Genomic DNA, 17,081 nt, shown 5'->3' with positions numbered 1-17,081 from the left:
GTGTTTCCTGTGGGGGAGTAGTGTTGAACTATGGCTTCTCCTGTCCTCGACCTGATATTCAGATTGATCTCTAAACGGTGTAGTACATCAGGACACTTCACTGTGGGATAAGATGGAAAGGAATAGAACATTGGTCATTTTTATATTATTGTATTTACACCATTAGAAGTCCAGAAGCTAAATCATTTTTTCTTCTCGCTCTGTTCCCAAAGCGCTGACAGTTATCACCCCAGTTTCCATAGCAACCTCTTCCTGACACTCCGCTGGAGATTTGATGAGAGGTGACTTCTGATCTGATGCCAACAAATTTCAAAACTATGTATTTCAAAATGGTGGACATCAAATAAGCTAGGGGAAGGGACTACAGAAGAGAAATGTAACCAGGCATAAGCCACAGAACAAACCAGTTAAAGGATAAGTTCTCTGGTTGATAAACACTGGGCTAAAACATCTTCCCATTTCATTTTCTTCCTCCTGTTTGATTATTGGTTGTGGATGCTACTTCCATAGTTTATATGCATGAGGTGTCTGTATTTCTCTACTGCCTATACATATATTTACAGAACACAATGTCTCATACGGTACAGGGGTTAGCTCGGACCAAGTCAGATAACTGCTCTACTTCGCTTCAATCTCACTACCAGTCGAAAAGCAGTTTGTCGATATTGAACAAATATACACTACCGTTCAAGAGTTGAGTCACTTTAGACATTTTTGAAAGAAAATTATTTTTTTCCCATAAAAATATACAATTGATCAGAAATACAGTGTAGACATTGTTAATGTTATAAATTACTATTGTAGCTGGAAACAGCTGATTTTCTTATGGAATATGTACAGAGGCCCATTATCAGCAACCATCACTCCTATGTTCCAATGGCACATTGTGTTAACTAATCCAAGTTAATCATTAGAAAACCCTTTTGCAATTATGTTAGCACAGCTGAAAACTGTTGTCCTGATTAAAGAAGCAATAAAACTGGCTTTAAACTAGTTGAGTATCAGCATTTGTGGGTTTGATTACAGGCTCAAAATGGCCAGAAACAAAGAACTTCCTTCCGAAACTCATCAGTCTATTCTTGTTCTGAGAAATGAAGGCTATTCCATGTGAGAAATTGCCAACAAACTGAAGATCTCGTACAACGCTGAGTTACTACTCCTTTCACAGAACAGCGCAAACTGGCTCTAACCAGAATTTAAAGAGGAGTGGGAGGCCCCGGTGCACACTTGAGCAAGAGGACAAGTACATTAGTGTGTCTAGTTTGAGAAACAGACTCTTCAACTGGCAGCTTCATTAAATAGTACCTGCAAAACACCAGTCTCAATGTCAACAGTGAAGAGGTGACTCTGGGATGCTGGCCTTCTAGGCAGTTTTCAGCTGGAAATGTGCTAACATTATTGCAAAAGGGTTTTCTAATCATCAATTAGCATTATAAAATGATAAACTTGGATTAGCTAACGCAATGTGCCATTGGAGTGATGGTTGCTGATAATGGGCAGCTGTACGCCTATGTAGATTCCATACAAAAAATACTCAGTTTCCAGCTACAATAGAAATTTACAACTTTAACAATGTCTACACTGTATTTCTGATCAATTTGGTATTATTTTAATGGACAAAAATGTGCTTTTCTTTCAAAAACAAGTGACCCCGAGCTTTTGAACGGTAGTGTATATTTACACCAAACCATATCTGACCAAATAATATGATCCAGGTCCTATTCAATGTTGAGCTGGTTTTGTGTCCTAATAGCTCTGTGTGTGCATTACCCTCCTAACCATGCATTCAAACATGTGAAATAGCAGTAGTAGGAATATAATACGTCATATCTAAAATAACAGGTGCCAAGACCCTTATTCCTACAACTGTATCATAGAAAACAAAAGGTAAAAAACAGGCAATCCATCTAGAAGAGGGAAAATAAACAAACAAATGAATCAATAAATAAAACACATAGCATACTGTAGAACTGAAATGAGCATTTCCGTTTCAGAGAGAGATATAGGGGTATTTTTTGCAATGGAGAGAAGACCCACCAGCGTCCTCTGGTGATTGAAATTGATAAACATACAAGCAGCAGCAGGAAGAAGAAGAGAAGACTGTTGTCATGGCAACATTTCCTGCTTCCTGCCTGCTCTACTCCAGGTAGATGTCTTCGGTGGGGCAGGCATACTCCAGGTGCTCCTGGTAATACTCCTGGAAAGCCCGTCTAGAGAGGGAGACAACAGAGGTCCTACTAAATCACCCAGCAATAATTTCTCAGCCAGACTAACATCATGGTTCTAGTCCAAGATGAGCCTCAGCTTAGTAAACATTTCTCCATACCATCATTCCCATTTTAGGCTCCCGAGTGGCGCAGCGGTCTAAGGCACTGCACCTCAGTGCTAGAGGCGTCACTACACACCATGGTTCGATTCCAGGCTGTTTCACAACCGGCCGTGATTGGGAGTCCCGTAGTGTTGCGCACAATTGGCCCAGCGTCGTCCGGGTTAGGGTTTGGCCGGGGTAGGCCGTCAATGTAAATAAGAATTTGTCCTTAACTGACTTTCATAGTTAAATAAAAGTACACTGACTCACTCACCAGCCCATCCCTGCTCTGCCCTCTGCTCTGCTGTGTCCCATCTTTAATAATTGAAACCTGATATGCCTGATTCATACAAGATTAACAGGACAGGAACTGCGGTCATTATAAACCCCAGCTTGTTCTCGCTCTACTTTTTAATGTACTTTCTTCTCCTCTCCATTGTGCCAACTGAACTAAATTGCTTAATAGGTAGGCTATCGTTTCCACCATTACTATTCCGACCACAGTATACCACTTGTGACAGAGATTGGGAGATGTGTGAAAGCATTGGTAGACTACTGGAGAACAGCCAATGCTACAACTTCAATAAAATAAATAATGCTGTGGAGAGGCAGAGTACCAGAGAGTGCTGTCCTTATCCCTAGGTTTACAAGCAGAGCTTCAAAAGGAATGAGAATCGTGAGAGGGAGACAATGAGGTACTGTGTGTGACTCACCCAACACTCTCGGCCACACGCCGCATTGACTCCTGGGAGACGAAGACATGGCAGGCAAACCTGTTCAGCATGGGGTGCTTAGTGATGAAGCCAAAGTAGCTGAGAAGAGAGTGAGAGGGGGAATTAGATGAAATGTAAATAAAGCAAGTTGATATTCTTGGTGTTTATCATCTAATGAAATGTATCCTCAACATGTATTTTCATACCAATTGTTTTTTGGATGGCATCCACAGAAAGAGATGTTCTTCATCTGGAAGAAGTGACTACATCTGTCAAACTGGAGAGAGAGGACAGCAACACAATTAGACCCAACCAAAACAGAGCAAACTAGAATGCTATTTGCCCCTGAAAAGAGAGTACACAGTGGCAGAATACCTGACCACTGTGACTGACCAAAACGTAAGGAAATCTTTGGCTATGTACAGACTCCTTGAGCATAGCCTTGCTATTGAGAAAGGCCGCCAAAGGCAGACCTGGCTCTCAAGAGAAGACAGGCTATGTGCTCACTGCCCACAAAATGAGGTGGAAACTGAGCTGCACTTCCTAAGCTCCTGCCAAATGTATGACCATATTAGAGACACATTTCCATCAGAATACACAGACCCACAAAGAATTCGAAAACAAATCCAATTTTGATAAACTCCCAATACCACAGCGTGCCATCACAACAGCAAGATTTGTGACCTGATGCCAGAAGATAAAGGCAACCAGTGAAGAACAAACACCATTGTAAATACAACCTATATTTATTTCCCCCTTTGTACTTTATCTATTTGCACATCATTACAATACTGTATATAGACATAATATGACATGTGAAATGTCTTTATTCTTTCGGAACTTTTGTGAGTGTAATGTTTACTGTTCATTTTTTATTGTTTATCATCTATTTCACTTGCTTTGGCAATGTAAATATATGTTTCCGATGTCAATAAAGTCCCTTAAATTGAAATTGAAATTGAGAGAGAGATGCTCATACTATGGGGTGGTTTCAGCCTCCTTTTGAATACACTACAGTCGCTCAAGAGTGTCTGCCATTTTTATAACATTTGTTGCACTCATCCCTTACCCTCCCTTCCCCTGCACCCCTTACTTACACTACTCCCCATCTCTCATCCCTTCATCTCTCACCTCATCCATAGTGTCGTATTCATCCTCCAGGCTCATCACCAGTTTAACCCCTTGTAGACTGATCTCCAGCTCACACAGAGAGGGGGGCCGCAAATGGACCGTCCGCTTCCTCGCTATCGCAATCTGACAGAGAAGTAAGAGAGAGTTCAATACAGATCAACTTTATTATTTAAAGACTGTCTCATTCAGACTATTGAGGACCCTATGACCTGTAGGTTCACCCAACACAGAGTGATGCATTTCCTGTTTACCTTTTGCATGGCAGCACAGAGGATGCCATTGCCTTGGTGATAGGGCACCTCCACAGAACCCAGGAACTGAACACTGAAACTGTCCATCCAGGCTGGGTTCCTCTTCATTCCTACAGGAAGTGCACACACAGGAAGTGACATCAGATGGGAAGCATTTTAGCTTATTCTATTCTATTCTATCTTATTTTATCTTATTTATCTTATTATATTTATCTTACTCCAGTGATGAAACACTGTCAACACTTGACATACTCAGTATAGAAAGGACATTTTCCAGTAGAACTGTTCTCCTACCAGACATGAATATAAAATATTGTAACATACATGGGATATGTGCAGTGAAATGTGTTGTTTTGCAGGGTCAGCCTTCCAGTTACTGCCCTAATGCTCTAACTGCTAGGCTACCTGCCCCCCTAATATTTTACTCACCCATTATCTCCTTGGACTGCCCTATGACCTCATGGGCGTAGAAGGCTGGGAATATCCCCCTCTCTCCCGTCCGCATGTTGTAGCCTCTGTACCAGTAGTCATCCTCCTCTTCCTCGACATATAGAGGGTCGTCCACATCCAGCTCCAACTCATCCACATGTCTGGGGATAAACCTGTACGCGGAAGGAGACAGAGGTCAGAGGGTAGAGACACACACACATTATTGGGTTTTAGTGAGAAGGAAGCAGCATCTGTCTGGATATCAGGTGTCTCCCCGAGGAGAGGCTGTTAGCTGAAGAAACAGCAGAGACACACTTAGGGAGGGAGAGAAGGGGGAGAGGAAGTGCTGGATGATAGTCGTATAAAGGCTAGGGAGATAAAAATGATTCAGTTACTGAGGAATGGAACAGGGGGCACAAACACACACAGAGTGATACCCAGGTGGTGACAGGCTGGTGTGAGTATAAATCAAATCAAAGTTTATTGGTCGCGTACACCAAGTAACGAGTGGCGCAGCGGTCTAAGCCACTACATCTCAGTGCAAGAGCTCTCACTACAGTCCCTGGTTCGAATCCAGGCTGTATCACATCCGGACTAATTGGGAGGCACACAACTGGCCCAGCGTCGTCCGGGTTTGGCCGGGGTAGGCCGTCATTGTAAATAAGAATTTGTTCTTAACTAACTTAACTTGCCTAGTTAAATAAAGGTTAAATCAAAATATAAATTAAACACAGATTTGTGGGTGCAGTGAAATGCTTATGTTTCTAGCTCAAACAGTGCAGTAATAAATAACAATACACAAACTTAAAAAACATTAAAAATGATATCAAGAAATATCAGAGTGAGCATGTCAGAGTTTGGAATATAAATATGTATACATATAAATGTTGTGTATAGACAGTATATGAATAGGTGTTTATAGGTGTAGTTATATAGGATGAGCCATAACTAGAATACAGTATATAAACATAACATGGGTAAAACAGTATGTAAACATTATTAAAGTGACCAGTGTTCAATGGCTCTGTGTATATAGGGCAGCAGTCTCTAAGGTTCAGGTGCTGGGTAGAGTACCAGATGTTAGCTAGATAGTGACAGTTTAGGGCTGGGTACCGGGCAGAAGCTGTCTCGTGATGATTGTTTAACAGTTTGACGGCCTGGAGATGTTAATCAGTCTCTCGGTCCCAACTTTGATGTACCTATACTGTCTCCACCTCCTAGATGGTAGCGGGGTGAACAGGCTGTGGCTTTGGTGGCTGATGTCCTTAAAAATCTTTTTGGCCTTCCAGTTACGACACTGTGTGCTGAAGATGTCCTGGAGGGCAGGCAGTGTGCCTCTGATTATGTGTTTGGCTGCGGTGCAGTTGCCATACCAGGTGGTGATACAGCCTGACAGAATACTCTCGATGGTGCATCTGTAGAAGTTAGTGAGGTTTTTAGGGGCTAATCCGAATTTCTTCAGCCTCCTGAGGTTGAAGCTTCACCACACTGTCGGTGTCGAGGCACCATTTCAGATCCTCAGGAATGTGCACGCTGAGGAACGTGAAGCTTTTGACCCTCTCCACTGCTGTGGGGCCCTCATGTTAAAGATCACCATGGCGAAGATGTTGTTGCCTACCTTCACCATCGGGGTCGGCCCATCAGGAAGTCTAGGACCCAGTTGCACAGGGAGGGGTTCAGACCCAGGGCACTGATCTTAGTGATGAGCTTGTATGGCACTATGGTGTTGAAGGCTGAGCTAAAATAGATGAACAGCATTCTCACAAAGGCATTCCTCTTATCCAGGTTGGATAGGGCAGTGTAATGACACTTGTTTTGTCCCTGCCACATACGTCTCATGTCTGAGCCAGTGAATTGCAACTCTACTTTCTCCCTGTACTATAATTTTACCTCTGTTAATTACCTATCAGAGGTTATAGTTCTTCTGTTTGTACACGTCCATGTTCACAGTCACCTTGCCATGATCAAATGCGGTGGTTCACTCTTTCAGTTTTGTGTGAATGCTGCCATCAATCAAGGGATGTGTTTGGATAAGTTCTAATCATCACAGTAGGAACAACATCCTCTATACACTTCCTGATGTACACAGTCATACGTATACGTCGATACTATTCCCAGAGGAAACCCGGAACATTTCCCAGTCTGCATGATCAAAACAGTCTTCAAGCATAGATTCCGATTGAACAGACCAACGTTGACCAGTCCTTACCAAGGAGGCTTTCTATTTAACTTTCTGCCTATAGGCAGGGAGTAGCAGGATGGAGGAATGATCTGATTTAGCAAAGGGAGGGCGGGGGAGGGTCTTATAACTATCCCGGAAGGGAGAGTAATAATAGTAAAGAGTGTTCTCTCCATGTGTAGCACATGCAATGTGTTGATAGCATTTCGGGAGCGTTTTACTCAGATTTCCCTTATTAATGTCCACAGCTACAAAAAAAAAATGCAGCCTCAGAATAGGCAGTTTCCAGTCTGCACAAAGTCCAGTGTAGTTTCTTGAGCACTGTCGCAGTGTCGGCTTGGGGGGAATATACACGGCAGTGACAAAAAGCGAAGAAATGTATGCAGTCTGCATTTGATGGTGAGTTATTCCAGATTGGGAGAAAGGACTTGAGTTCCTGTACGTTACCACAATCACAACATCATGAGTTGTTAATCATGAGACAAACCCCTCCGCCTTTGTTTTTCCCTGACAGTTCTTTCTTTCTGTGTGCACGATGAATGGAGAACCCCCGCTGACTGGACAGAGCTATGATTCCGTGAAACAGAGTATGTTACAGTCCCTTATGTCTCACTGAAAGAAGATCCTCACCCTGAGCTCATTTACTTTATTGACCAGGGACTGAACGTTAGTAAATAATATACTTGGAAGCGGTGGATGGTTTGCTTGCTGTCTGAGTCTGACTAGCAGCCCACCCCCTCCTTTGGCGTCAACGTTTTGGTGTAGTACAGGGACTGCCTCGGGAAGGCAAAAGTTATTTTTGGCAGTAGACTGGACTTTTTGCCCCACTGTATATAGCTGTTACTCCTGCGGTGTCACTAGGTCCACAGCTGTAACCATGACAACTTCCCTCCTCTCGCTCCCCATTCCTCTCTTCCTCCCTCCATCTCTTCTTCCCTCCCTCCAGACCATTGGTGATTCACCAGATTCTCATTCTCCTACTGCACACACCCATCCTTTGTCCCATATCACCTACGGTCCATATTATGACTAAGAACAAAGAGTCAAACAGATAAGATATTATGATACTGTATGTTTTCTTACAATGATAACATTACAATAACCACAGGTTTTTGTCTGATCAGGATTTCAGATTGCTTGTTGTGTTGCTCTCTGTTTATATAACACAGTACGTATGTCTATAAATGATGTTCTGAATGCTATGACTCACCTGTAGACAGCCCTGTGTGTCTGGTCCCGCTCTTCTCCATTGATGGTACAGGAGAACAGCCCAAACGACTCTGTGCCTGCACAGGTAAACACACACCCCAGTAAAAACACAGATACACTTGTTGGGCGGTACATTAATGTAACCCATAGGACCTCTCTGAATAAAATCTAAATAAATGATAACTGCATCTGTCAAAATAACTTATGTTGATGAAATTCTTGTTCTTCCCATTTGTAATAGACCATTAATTATGTATATGATCATTCATTAATGAAGTGAATGGAGAGGTTAATGATGGTTCAGTGATCTTTTATCACGCTACAGCTTGGGAGAGCTAACATGGACCCTCATTTATCATATGATTTATCAAATGAGAGTCAAAATGGTATGAAACCCCAAGTATAAGCTTCATTCACCACTTTTTTCGTCACAACAATAATATGTTTGACTACAGCCCCCATCCCCCTTGCTAGTAGCTAAAATTGTTTAGGTGCTCATAGTTAGTTTGTAGTTAGTTAGTTGGTCTGTAGCCTACTTACTGGAGGATTGTGAGATGCAGGACATTAGCTAGTTAATTAATTAGTTAGTTAGTGTGTAGCCTACTTACTGGAGGATTGTGAGAGCCAGAAAGTAAGTTAGTTACTGGAGGATTGTGAGATGCAGTAAGATTGAGTTTAAGTTTATTTTATTTTTACAGGGACAGTGCACATTAATCAACGTTTCAGTAAAAGTGCCGGTTTTAGCCAGCCGGCTAATTTTCAACCGCAGTCCGTGGGCAGGTTATTAAAAAATATATTTAGTTAGTTAGTTACTGGAGGATTGTGAGATGCAGTAAGTTAAACTGAACAAAAATATAAAAACAGAATGCAACAATTTCAACGATTTTACTGAGTTACAGTTCATATAAAGAAATCAGTCAATTGAAATCATTTCATTTGGCCCTAATCTATGGATTTTACATAACTGGGTAGCGGTGCAACCATGTGTGGGCCTGGGAGGAGGGCCCACCCACTGGGGAGTCAGGCCCAGCAAATCAGAATTAGCATTTCCCCACAAAAGGGCATTTTTAAAGACAGAAATACTCTGTTTCCTCAACTGTCCAGGTGGCTGGTGTATGGATTTCCCACAGGTGTAAAAGCCGGATGTGGAGGTCTTGAGCTGGCGTAGTTACACGTGGTTTGCGGTCATGAGTCCGATTGGATGTATAGCCAAATTCTCTAAAATGACGTTAGAGGCAGCTCATGGTAGAGAAATGAACAATAAATTCTCTAGCAACAGCTCTGGCAGACATTCCTGCAGTCAGCATGCCAATTGCACGCTCCCTCAAAATTTGAGACATCTGTGGCATTGTGTTGTGTGACAAAACTGCACATTTAGTTTCCTTTTATTGTCCCCAGCAGAAGGGACACCTGTGTAATGATCATGCTGTTTAATCAGCTTCTTGATATGCCACACCTGTCAGGTGGATGGATTATCTTGGCAAAGGAGAAATGTTCACAAACAGAAATGTAAACAAATTTGTGCACAAAGTTTTAGAGAACTAAGCTATTTGTGTGTATGGAAAATTGATTGGATCTTTTATTTCAGCACATGAAACATGGGACCAACACTTTACATGTTGCATTCATATTTTTGTTCAGTATTCGTTACTGGAGGATTAATGAGATACAGTGAGTTAGCTAGTTAAGGAATTAGTTAGCTAGTTAGTTTGTAGCCTGCTTACAGAGGATTGGGAGGTGCAGTAACATTGTTAGTGACTGTTTCCACATGTTGTTGTGTTAAAGCCTGTTTAAAATGGATAAAATTTAGATTTTGTGTCATTGGCCTACACACAACACCCCATGATGTCAAAGTGGAATTATGTTTAAGGAGTCAAAAAGTACTCAACCCCTTTATTATGGCAAGCTTTTAATAAGTTCAGGAGCAACAAGTCACATACCAAGTTGACTGACTCTGTGTGCAATAATAGCATTTAACATTTTTTAATGACCACCTCATCTCTGTAGCCGACACATACAACTATCTGTAAGGTCCCTCAGTCGAGCAGTGAATTTCAAACAAAGGTTCAGCCACAAACACCAGGGAGATTTTCCAATGCCTCACTAAGGGCACCTATTGGTAGATGGATAAAAATACAAAAAGTAGAAATGGAATATCCCTTTGAGCATGGTGAAGTTATTAATTACACTTTGGATGGTGTATCAATATACCCAGTCACTACAAAGATACAGGCATCCTTCCTAACTCAGTTTCCGGAGAGGAAGGAAACCGCTCAGGAATTTTACAATGAGGCAAATGGTTTAATGGCTGTGATAGGTGATAGGTGAAAACTGAGGATGGATCAACAACATTTTAATTACTCCACAATACTAACCTGAATGACAGAGTGAAAAGGAGGAAGCCTGTACATAAAAAATATTCCAAAACATGCATCCTGTTTGCAATAAGGCACTAAAGTATAACTGCAAAAAATGTGCGAAAGAAATTAAAGCATTATTATTTGGGTAAATCCAACAAAACACATCACTGAGTACCACTCTTCATATTTTTAAGCATGGTGGTGGCTGCATCATGTTATGGGATACTTGTCATTGGGAAGGACTAGGGAGTTTTTCTAGGATGAAAAAAGAAACGGAATAGAACTAAGCACAGGCAAAATCCTAGAGGAAAATCTGCTTCAATCGCTTTCCAAGACAAATTCACCTTTCAGCAGAATTCCCCTTTCAGCACAATCAACTAAAACACAAGGTCAAATATACAATGGAGTTGCTCACCAAGATGACATTGAATGTCCCTGAGTGGCCTAGTTAAAGTTTTAACTTAAATAGGCTTGGAAATCTATGGCAAGACTTGAAATGGCTGTCTAGCAATGATCAACAACCAACTGGACAGAGCTTGAAGAATTAAAAAAAATAATATGGTGCAAATATTGTACAATTCAGTTGTGTAAAATACTTAGAGACTTACCCATAAAGACTCACAACTGAAACCACTGCCAAAGGTGATTCTAACACGTATTGACTTATGGGTGTGAATACCTATGTAAGTGAGATATTTCTGTATTTCATTTTCAATACATTTGCAAAACATTCTAAAAACATGTTATTGTGTGTAGATAGGTGAGAATGAAACACCTATTTAATCCATTTTGAATTCAGGCTGCAACACAACAACATGTGGAATAAGTCAAGGAGTGTGAATACTTTCTAAAGGCACTGTAGTTAGTTAGCCTGTTAGTGTGCATCCTACTTACTGGAGGATCGAGAGGTGCTGTTGACAAACACATTGAGGAACTTCTTGGAGAAGTGCATGTCAGCCTCAGGGGAGGAGTCTTCTGACGAGCTGAGGAGTTCTGGCCGCACCCCTCCATTCCCCTGTCCGTTTCCCACCTCCCCCGTCCCAAGAGGGTCATCATCACACAGTGTAGACAGCTCACTGTCGTCACTCAGCACTGAGGTACATCTGGGAGGGACACGGTTCACACAGGTTAGTAATTAAACAACTACATGTACTTAAATGAAGTCCACCTAAACCCTTAATAAAGGTGGGCCCTTTCCGTACGTACCGCCTGAGGCTGACCAGCTCCAGTGTAGTGTTCTCATCCACCACCAGAGTGTACTTCATGGAGTCGTACGCCAGACCGTCATCATCTGGCCTGGACCGCAGGGCCTGCAGGGGGAGGTCCCTCACACACAGGGGGGGGTCCTGCTTTGACAGGGGGAGGTCCTGGACGCTCTCATCGATAGGCGGGGAGCTGTCCAGATATTGATTGCTGCCACGATAGGATGACTGCTTCCTCAGGCAGCTCAGGAACGGGGAGCAGTCTCCTTCCTCTTCCTCCTCCTCTTCCTCATCGTTGTCGGTGGAGTAGGTGAGGCTGAAGCATCGGTTGGTCTGGGCAGTGGGGATGTCCAGCGTCATGCTGTGTTTGACCGTGGTGATGCGTTCCAGGGAGGCCGTAGAGCGTCCGGTGGGCTTGGCCTCAATCTCGCGGCCTTCGTCCTTGTCACTCGCTACGCTGTCACTCAGACTGGGAGAGTCCAGTTCCTTCCTCCCCTCCAGCATCATCAGGTCGTTATCAGGCTCCACAATAACATCCATTTCCTCATCCTTCTTCTTGGTGTTTTTGCCAGATTTAGGGCTGGTGTCTTTCTCAGAGTCCTGAGTGTGGTTGTTGTCTGTGGATATCCTGTTGCCATAGCGCTCCACGATCACCGGTCTGATGGTGTCAGCTGTAGGATTGTTCATGTACAGACAGGAGCCGAATCTTTCGTTTGCTTTCCCTGCATTCCCTTTGGGTGGCTCTGCACTCTTCTCCCTCTTATCTCTACCCTTCCCTTCCTTCCTCAGGCCTGTCCCTTCTTTATCCTCCTCCTCCGATCTCTTCGTCCCAGATTTCTGCATTTGTTCGTCCGTGGCTTCGGTGAACGCGTCTGGCTCGATGTCCGAGGAGGGTGAGATGGTGTCCGAGATGGACACTGACCTCTTGAAACAGTCCTCAGGACAGCTGATTGGATAAGACCCCTCCGAGATCATCTTGTTCACCAGGTTGCTTAGCAACCAAGGTGAGTCTGAATTCTCGCTCAGCTCATCCTCGCTCTCCGACTCAGACCCTCCCTCACTGTTCCCATCGTAGTCATCAGCATGGGTGGGTATGAGTCTTGGTCCTACTGGCAGGTAGAAGGAGCGTTTGAAGCTCTCCAGGCTGTGGTCTGGTTCTATCTGGAGGACCATCTGTCTGGACATGCTGTCCTCACAGTGCTGGGCTGGGGGCAGGGTCTCATCTGGGTCGGCCTGGTGCTCATAGGGCAAGTCATTATCATCATCATCATCTACACTTTGTAGGCCCATCAGAGCCTGGCCGTCATCATAGGGCTCTGGAGGTAGGACGAGGGAGTCAGCAGGGGAGGGGGTGGCCAGGGTTGAGGAGAAAAGTTGTGAAGGTGAGGGTAAGGGTGAGTCCTCTTTGATGGGGTCGGGCTGGCCAAGGAGGAGTGATACCTTCATTCCCACAATTCCACTGTCCTGTTCTAACTCGGTGTCCGGGTCCAGTTCCTGGTCGGAGGTGGGTGAACTGGCCTCCTCGATGGAGTTGGTGAGGTGGGAGGAGCGTCCACTACTACTGTCATCACTGGTCAGGTCCAGCTCTGTCTCTGAGATGGAAGAGATCATGTTGGAGACCAGGGGTCCTCCGCAGGCAAATGCTGCCTCAAGCTCCCCTTCGATGTCTGAGTCTGACCCGGGAGAGCTCAGGTCCTGGTCTTGGTCTGAGGTGGTGTAGCACCGCTTGGCGTTCATGTCAGCAATGCCCGGGTCTGAGGATGGAGAGTTGGAGTCATTGGCCACCTCAATAGCTGCACCTGGACGCTGGCTCTGATTAGTGCTTCGGGATTGGTCGAGAACATCAGAGCGGCTTGATGACATGTAGCTGGAGAAGGAAGCCAGCTCAGAGGGCTCGATGGAGGGGAACTCAACATAGACTGAGCTCTGGTTCTCCTTACACACCATGTCATAAGTCTCCTTACACATAAACTCTACATCAAAATCTTTCTCCAGCTCCTCATCTGACAGAGGGGTGTCAGCTCCGTCATTCCCCCCAATGGGAGCAGTGGAGGACAGGCATCGGCTGGTCCCGTCTGGATCGTTCTCCAGTTCCGGGTCTAGACCTGACTCAGTGGTGACCGTGTAGGTGTCGGTGGCACGTCGCTGGGTGGACGTGCAGGACCGTGAAAGTTTGTGGTTGTGGTCAGCGCTGTTGAGGTCGTGGTCAACCTCAGTGTCAGAGCATTGGGATTGGTCATCCAGGGATGGAACTCTGAAGATCAGAGGGTCAGCTGAGGAGTTAATGACCTCATTAGAGCCCGGGTGAGACTTGTGTTGACCGAAGGAGCCTGTTGGAGAGAGGGAGATATAGGGGAAAGGGGAGAGAGGGAAGAGAAAGAGTGAAGATAGATAAAGAGAGATGGTAGAGAGAGAAATGAGAAATGAGAGAAATAAGAATTGATCATGTGAGCATTATAACAATAGCAGATTTGAACCAGAAGTCACCAAAGTGGGGATGGCAGTGAGGGGAGCTGGAGATAAACCGACCTATGCAAACTATTCTTGTGTTGCGTCCAAACACTCAATAACAAATGAATTCTAACAAATTGGACTAAGAACTATTGGTGTCAAAATGGAGCCCATTCTTTAGAGAATCCCAAACGGAGTTTGCCAATGTCTTTATCTATAGCTCTGGCCAGTGAGCACTACACTTTCACATCACGTCACTTCATGTTTATGGGGAATGATGACCTCTGAACTCTGACAGGCAGCCATTTTGTTTGTTACCGTATTCAGGCCTCTCCCGTCTGTTGCCTTCCATGTCGCAAAGGAGGGGCCTGCGAGGGGACTGGGGGTAGGCGCCCTCCCCTGCCTGTTTGGGGGGAGTACCTTTGCTCTGGGACCCTGGGGCCTGGGGGGCTGGTTGGGAGGGGCATTGGCCCATCACGTGACTCCCATCCTCCAGACAAGAGTGGTTTGGAGACAGACGGCCTGCAAGCAGAGGACAACAGCTTTCTGTAACATTTAAAGACACAGCATCTAAAGACAATACTAAGAGGTAGATAAATGATCATACAAACATTTGTAGAACAACTTTTCCTTAGAAAGCTAGGGCATTCCTTCATAAGCAATCTTTTCTATGAACTGTTCTGTCAGGAAAGGTGGTCCCATGCCGCTGATTAACATTACGCACCGAATGGGTCAACTCCGCAACAGCTCGCTGTATGATTGTACCGATACACAGCTTTGAAGTAAGCAGCGATTTGTTAACCTTGCAGCGGAATCCAGGGGTCTGACCCAATGCAGGGAAGAGGATCAGCATCTACCCAGGCCTGTGTAACCAAACTGCTAAAACAGAGGGAGTCCTACAACGAGGTGAGATCCCAGCTACGCAAGCTAAATTAACTGAATTCCAACTTGTTATTGGGACAGACATGAACACCATTCTGGACAAGCGGGACAAATCTAAAAGACCAACTACAATCCACACGCAACCAAGGTTCTCCAACATAAGATAATTTCGAAGATAAATACACAACGCAGAGGACAAGAGATCAAAAGCACTAAAAGTCAATAGGGAATTATCAATGGAAATAGTTGCTTTTCAGTTCAACATCTGTTAGGAATGTCAGTCCTGTGGCACGTTCTCATTGGTACAACCTGAAATAGGATATTTGTTATTTGGCCATTGCCCCAGTTTTATTGCAAGGAATTCTAAATTGGTCAACCCCAGGCTAGGGCTGAGTTATAAAACTACATCCTGCCCCTTTGTTCTGTGGAGAGAACCACGTGAGAGAATCACAGGAGAGAATCACTGAGGACAGGGGAACATGAACATCTACCTCCCCACATGATTCCTCCTCTTTGAATAAGAATAAACCTTCCTTCCCCTCCCTCTAAATCTTCATCCCGCTGATTTGCTTTGGGGTCTGTGTTATTAAAGAATAATGCCTGGCGGAGCTCATAAATCAAAAGCAAGAAGGGTACACTTTCTATTCCAACATGCAGAAAACATTACCGCGAATCGATTTCATACTATTATCGAGTTTTCTATTTTCTTGATATGTTGGAGAGCCTTGGTTTGCTTGTGGAAAGGTGGCAGAGCTAGAGCACTCTTCTCCCAAAAACGGTCTTCTCCCAAAAACATCTATAGCCTCCGAACGGTTTGGCCTACACACTAATAGGAACCTTCTGTGGACAGCTGAGACACTCACAAACATGATGATGTTCTCCAGGAAGCCCACAAGCCTCACGAGACTTGCCTGAAGATCCACGGTACCAGTTTTTAAAAATGATGTAGGTATATATGTAGATACAGTAGTTTAGTGCCTAAATAAGGGAATAAATAAATGTTTAAAAAGTTTCCTGATCTTTCTTTTATCTCTCAGATTTGTTTTTTACTATCTGTTGTTCCAGGTAGTGAATCTGTTATTCACGTAGAGTAGGCCAGATGGCTAAACTGGATAACCTAACCTCTATAAAAAATAAAAAGATGGCGGAACCGCAAAAGTTCTTCTGTGCAAAGGTGTTTATTTACAAGTGATTCCGGAACAGAAAATAACAGTACTGCCATCAACGTCTACCTTATGGGACAGCTTAACAACAATGCTGCCCCATCCACAGCTCAATCCAAAAAAATTCCCCCTTAGAGACTGGAGAGAGGCTCCTTTTGTAGGGCTAGCCCCTCCCCTCAGAACAATTAACCCTAATTAATTAATCAATTAACAATACAAACCTACATTTTCCATGAACTAAACACACTAAAGGATATACATTGCAACACGGTTTTAAACAATATCACAACATAACATTTACAACATTACATCATTTCTGACAATCTTTCAATATGCCCATATGCATTAATGAGCCATTTGGGACAGGCACTATAAAGCCAACCCAATTCCCTTAGCTCGGGTCCTTTTCCAGCATACCCAGAAGCTACAGAGATGGAGAGAGAGGAACAGAACAAACAAACAATGCGCTCATCCACAACATTGATAAGTATAATAATTATTGTATCTCTCAAATATGAACATTGACAAGTGTGAAATGCATGCACCAAGACAGAAGTTAAATTGTGTGTCGACCCACATTGTTAACTTATGGTATAATGGCGCAGGGAGGAGTGATGAATATGTGTGTGCGTTAAAGAACCAAATGCTGCCCGCAGCCAGTGACGGACTTCTACGTCACAGTTATTAAAGAATAATGCCTGGCGGAGCTCATAAATCAAAAGCAAGAAGGGTACACTTTCTATTCCAACATGCAGAAAACATTACCGCGAATCGATTTCATACTATTATCGAGTTTTCTATTT

The 17,081-nt window shown here is 43.8% G+C and overlaps 1 protein-coding gene across 2 annotated transcripts in view; it reads right to left on the bottom strand.

Moving 5' to 3' along the window:
• Positions 1 to 1,580: 1,580 nt before the first annotated feature.
• mapk8ip2 (mitogen-activated protein kinase 8 interacting protein 2) overlaps positions 1,581 to 17,081 on the bottom strand; it is a 148,906-nt gene continuing 133,405 nt past the window's right edge. The window contains exons 5-14 of one of the 2 annotated variants that reach the window (XM_024379625.2): positions 14,552 to 14,755; positions 11,787 to 14,112; positions 11,475 to 11,683; positions 8,222 to 8,297; positions 4,833 to 5,005; positions 4,404 to 4,513; positions 4,153 to 4,275; positions 3,228 to 3,298; positions 3,022 to 3,120; positions 1,581 to 2,210 (exon numbers count right to left, since the gene is read on the bottom strand). In XM_024379625.2, the coding sequence (XP_024235393.1) occupies positions 2,138 to 2,210; positions 3,022 to 3,120; positions 3,228 to 3,298; positions 4,153 to 4,275; positions 4,404 to 4,513; positions 4,833 to 5,005; positions 8,222 to 8,297; positions 11,475 to 11,683; positions 11,787 to 14,112; positions 14,552 to 14,755 (3,464 nt within the window). In that variant the 3' untranslated portion in view covers positions 1,581 to 2,137. The remainder of the gene's footprint in view (positions 2,211 to 3,021; positions 3,121 to 3,227; positions 3,299 to 4,152; positions 4,276 to 4,403; positions 4,514 to 4,832; positions 5,006 to 8,221; positions 8,298 to 11,474; positions 11,684 to 11,786; positions 14,113 to 14,551; positions 14,756 to 17,081) is intronic. The other variant, XM_024379626.2, reaches the window with a different exon arrangement.

This window comes from Oncorhynchus tshawytscha, linkage group LG19 (assembly GCF_018296145.1).
Source record: "Oncorhynchus tshawytscha isolate Ot180627B linkage group LG19, Otsh_v2.0, whole genome shotgun sequence".
In the NCBI taxonomy this organism is placed as follows: Eukaryota; Metazoa; Chordata; class Actinopteri; order Salmoniformes; family Salmonidae; genus Oncorhynchus; species Oncorhynchus tshawytscha.
This window is presented reverse-complemented; position numbering and strand designations above follow the sequence as displayed.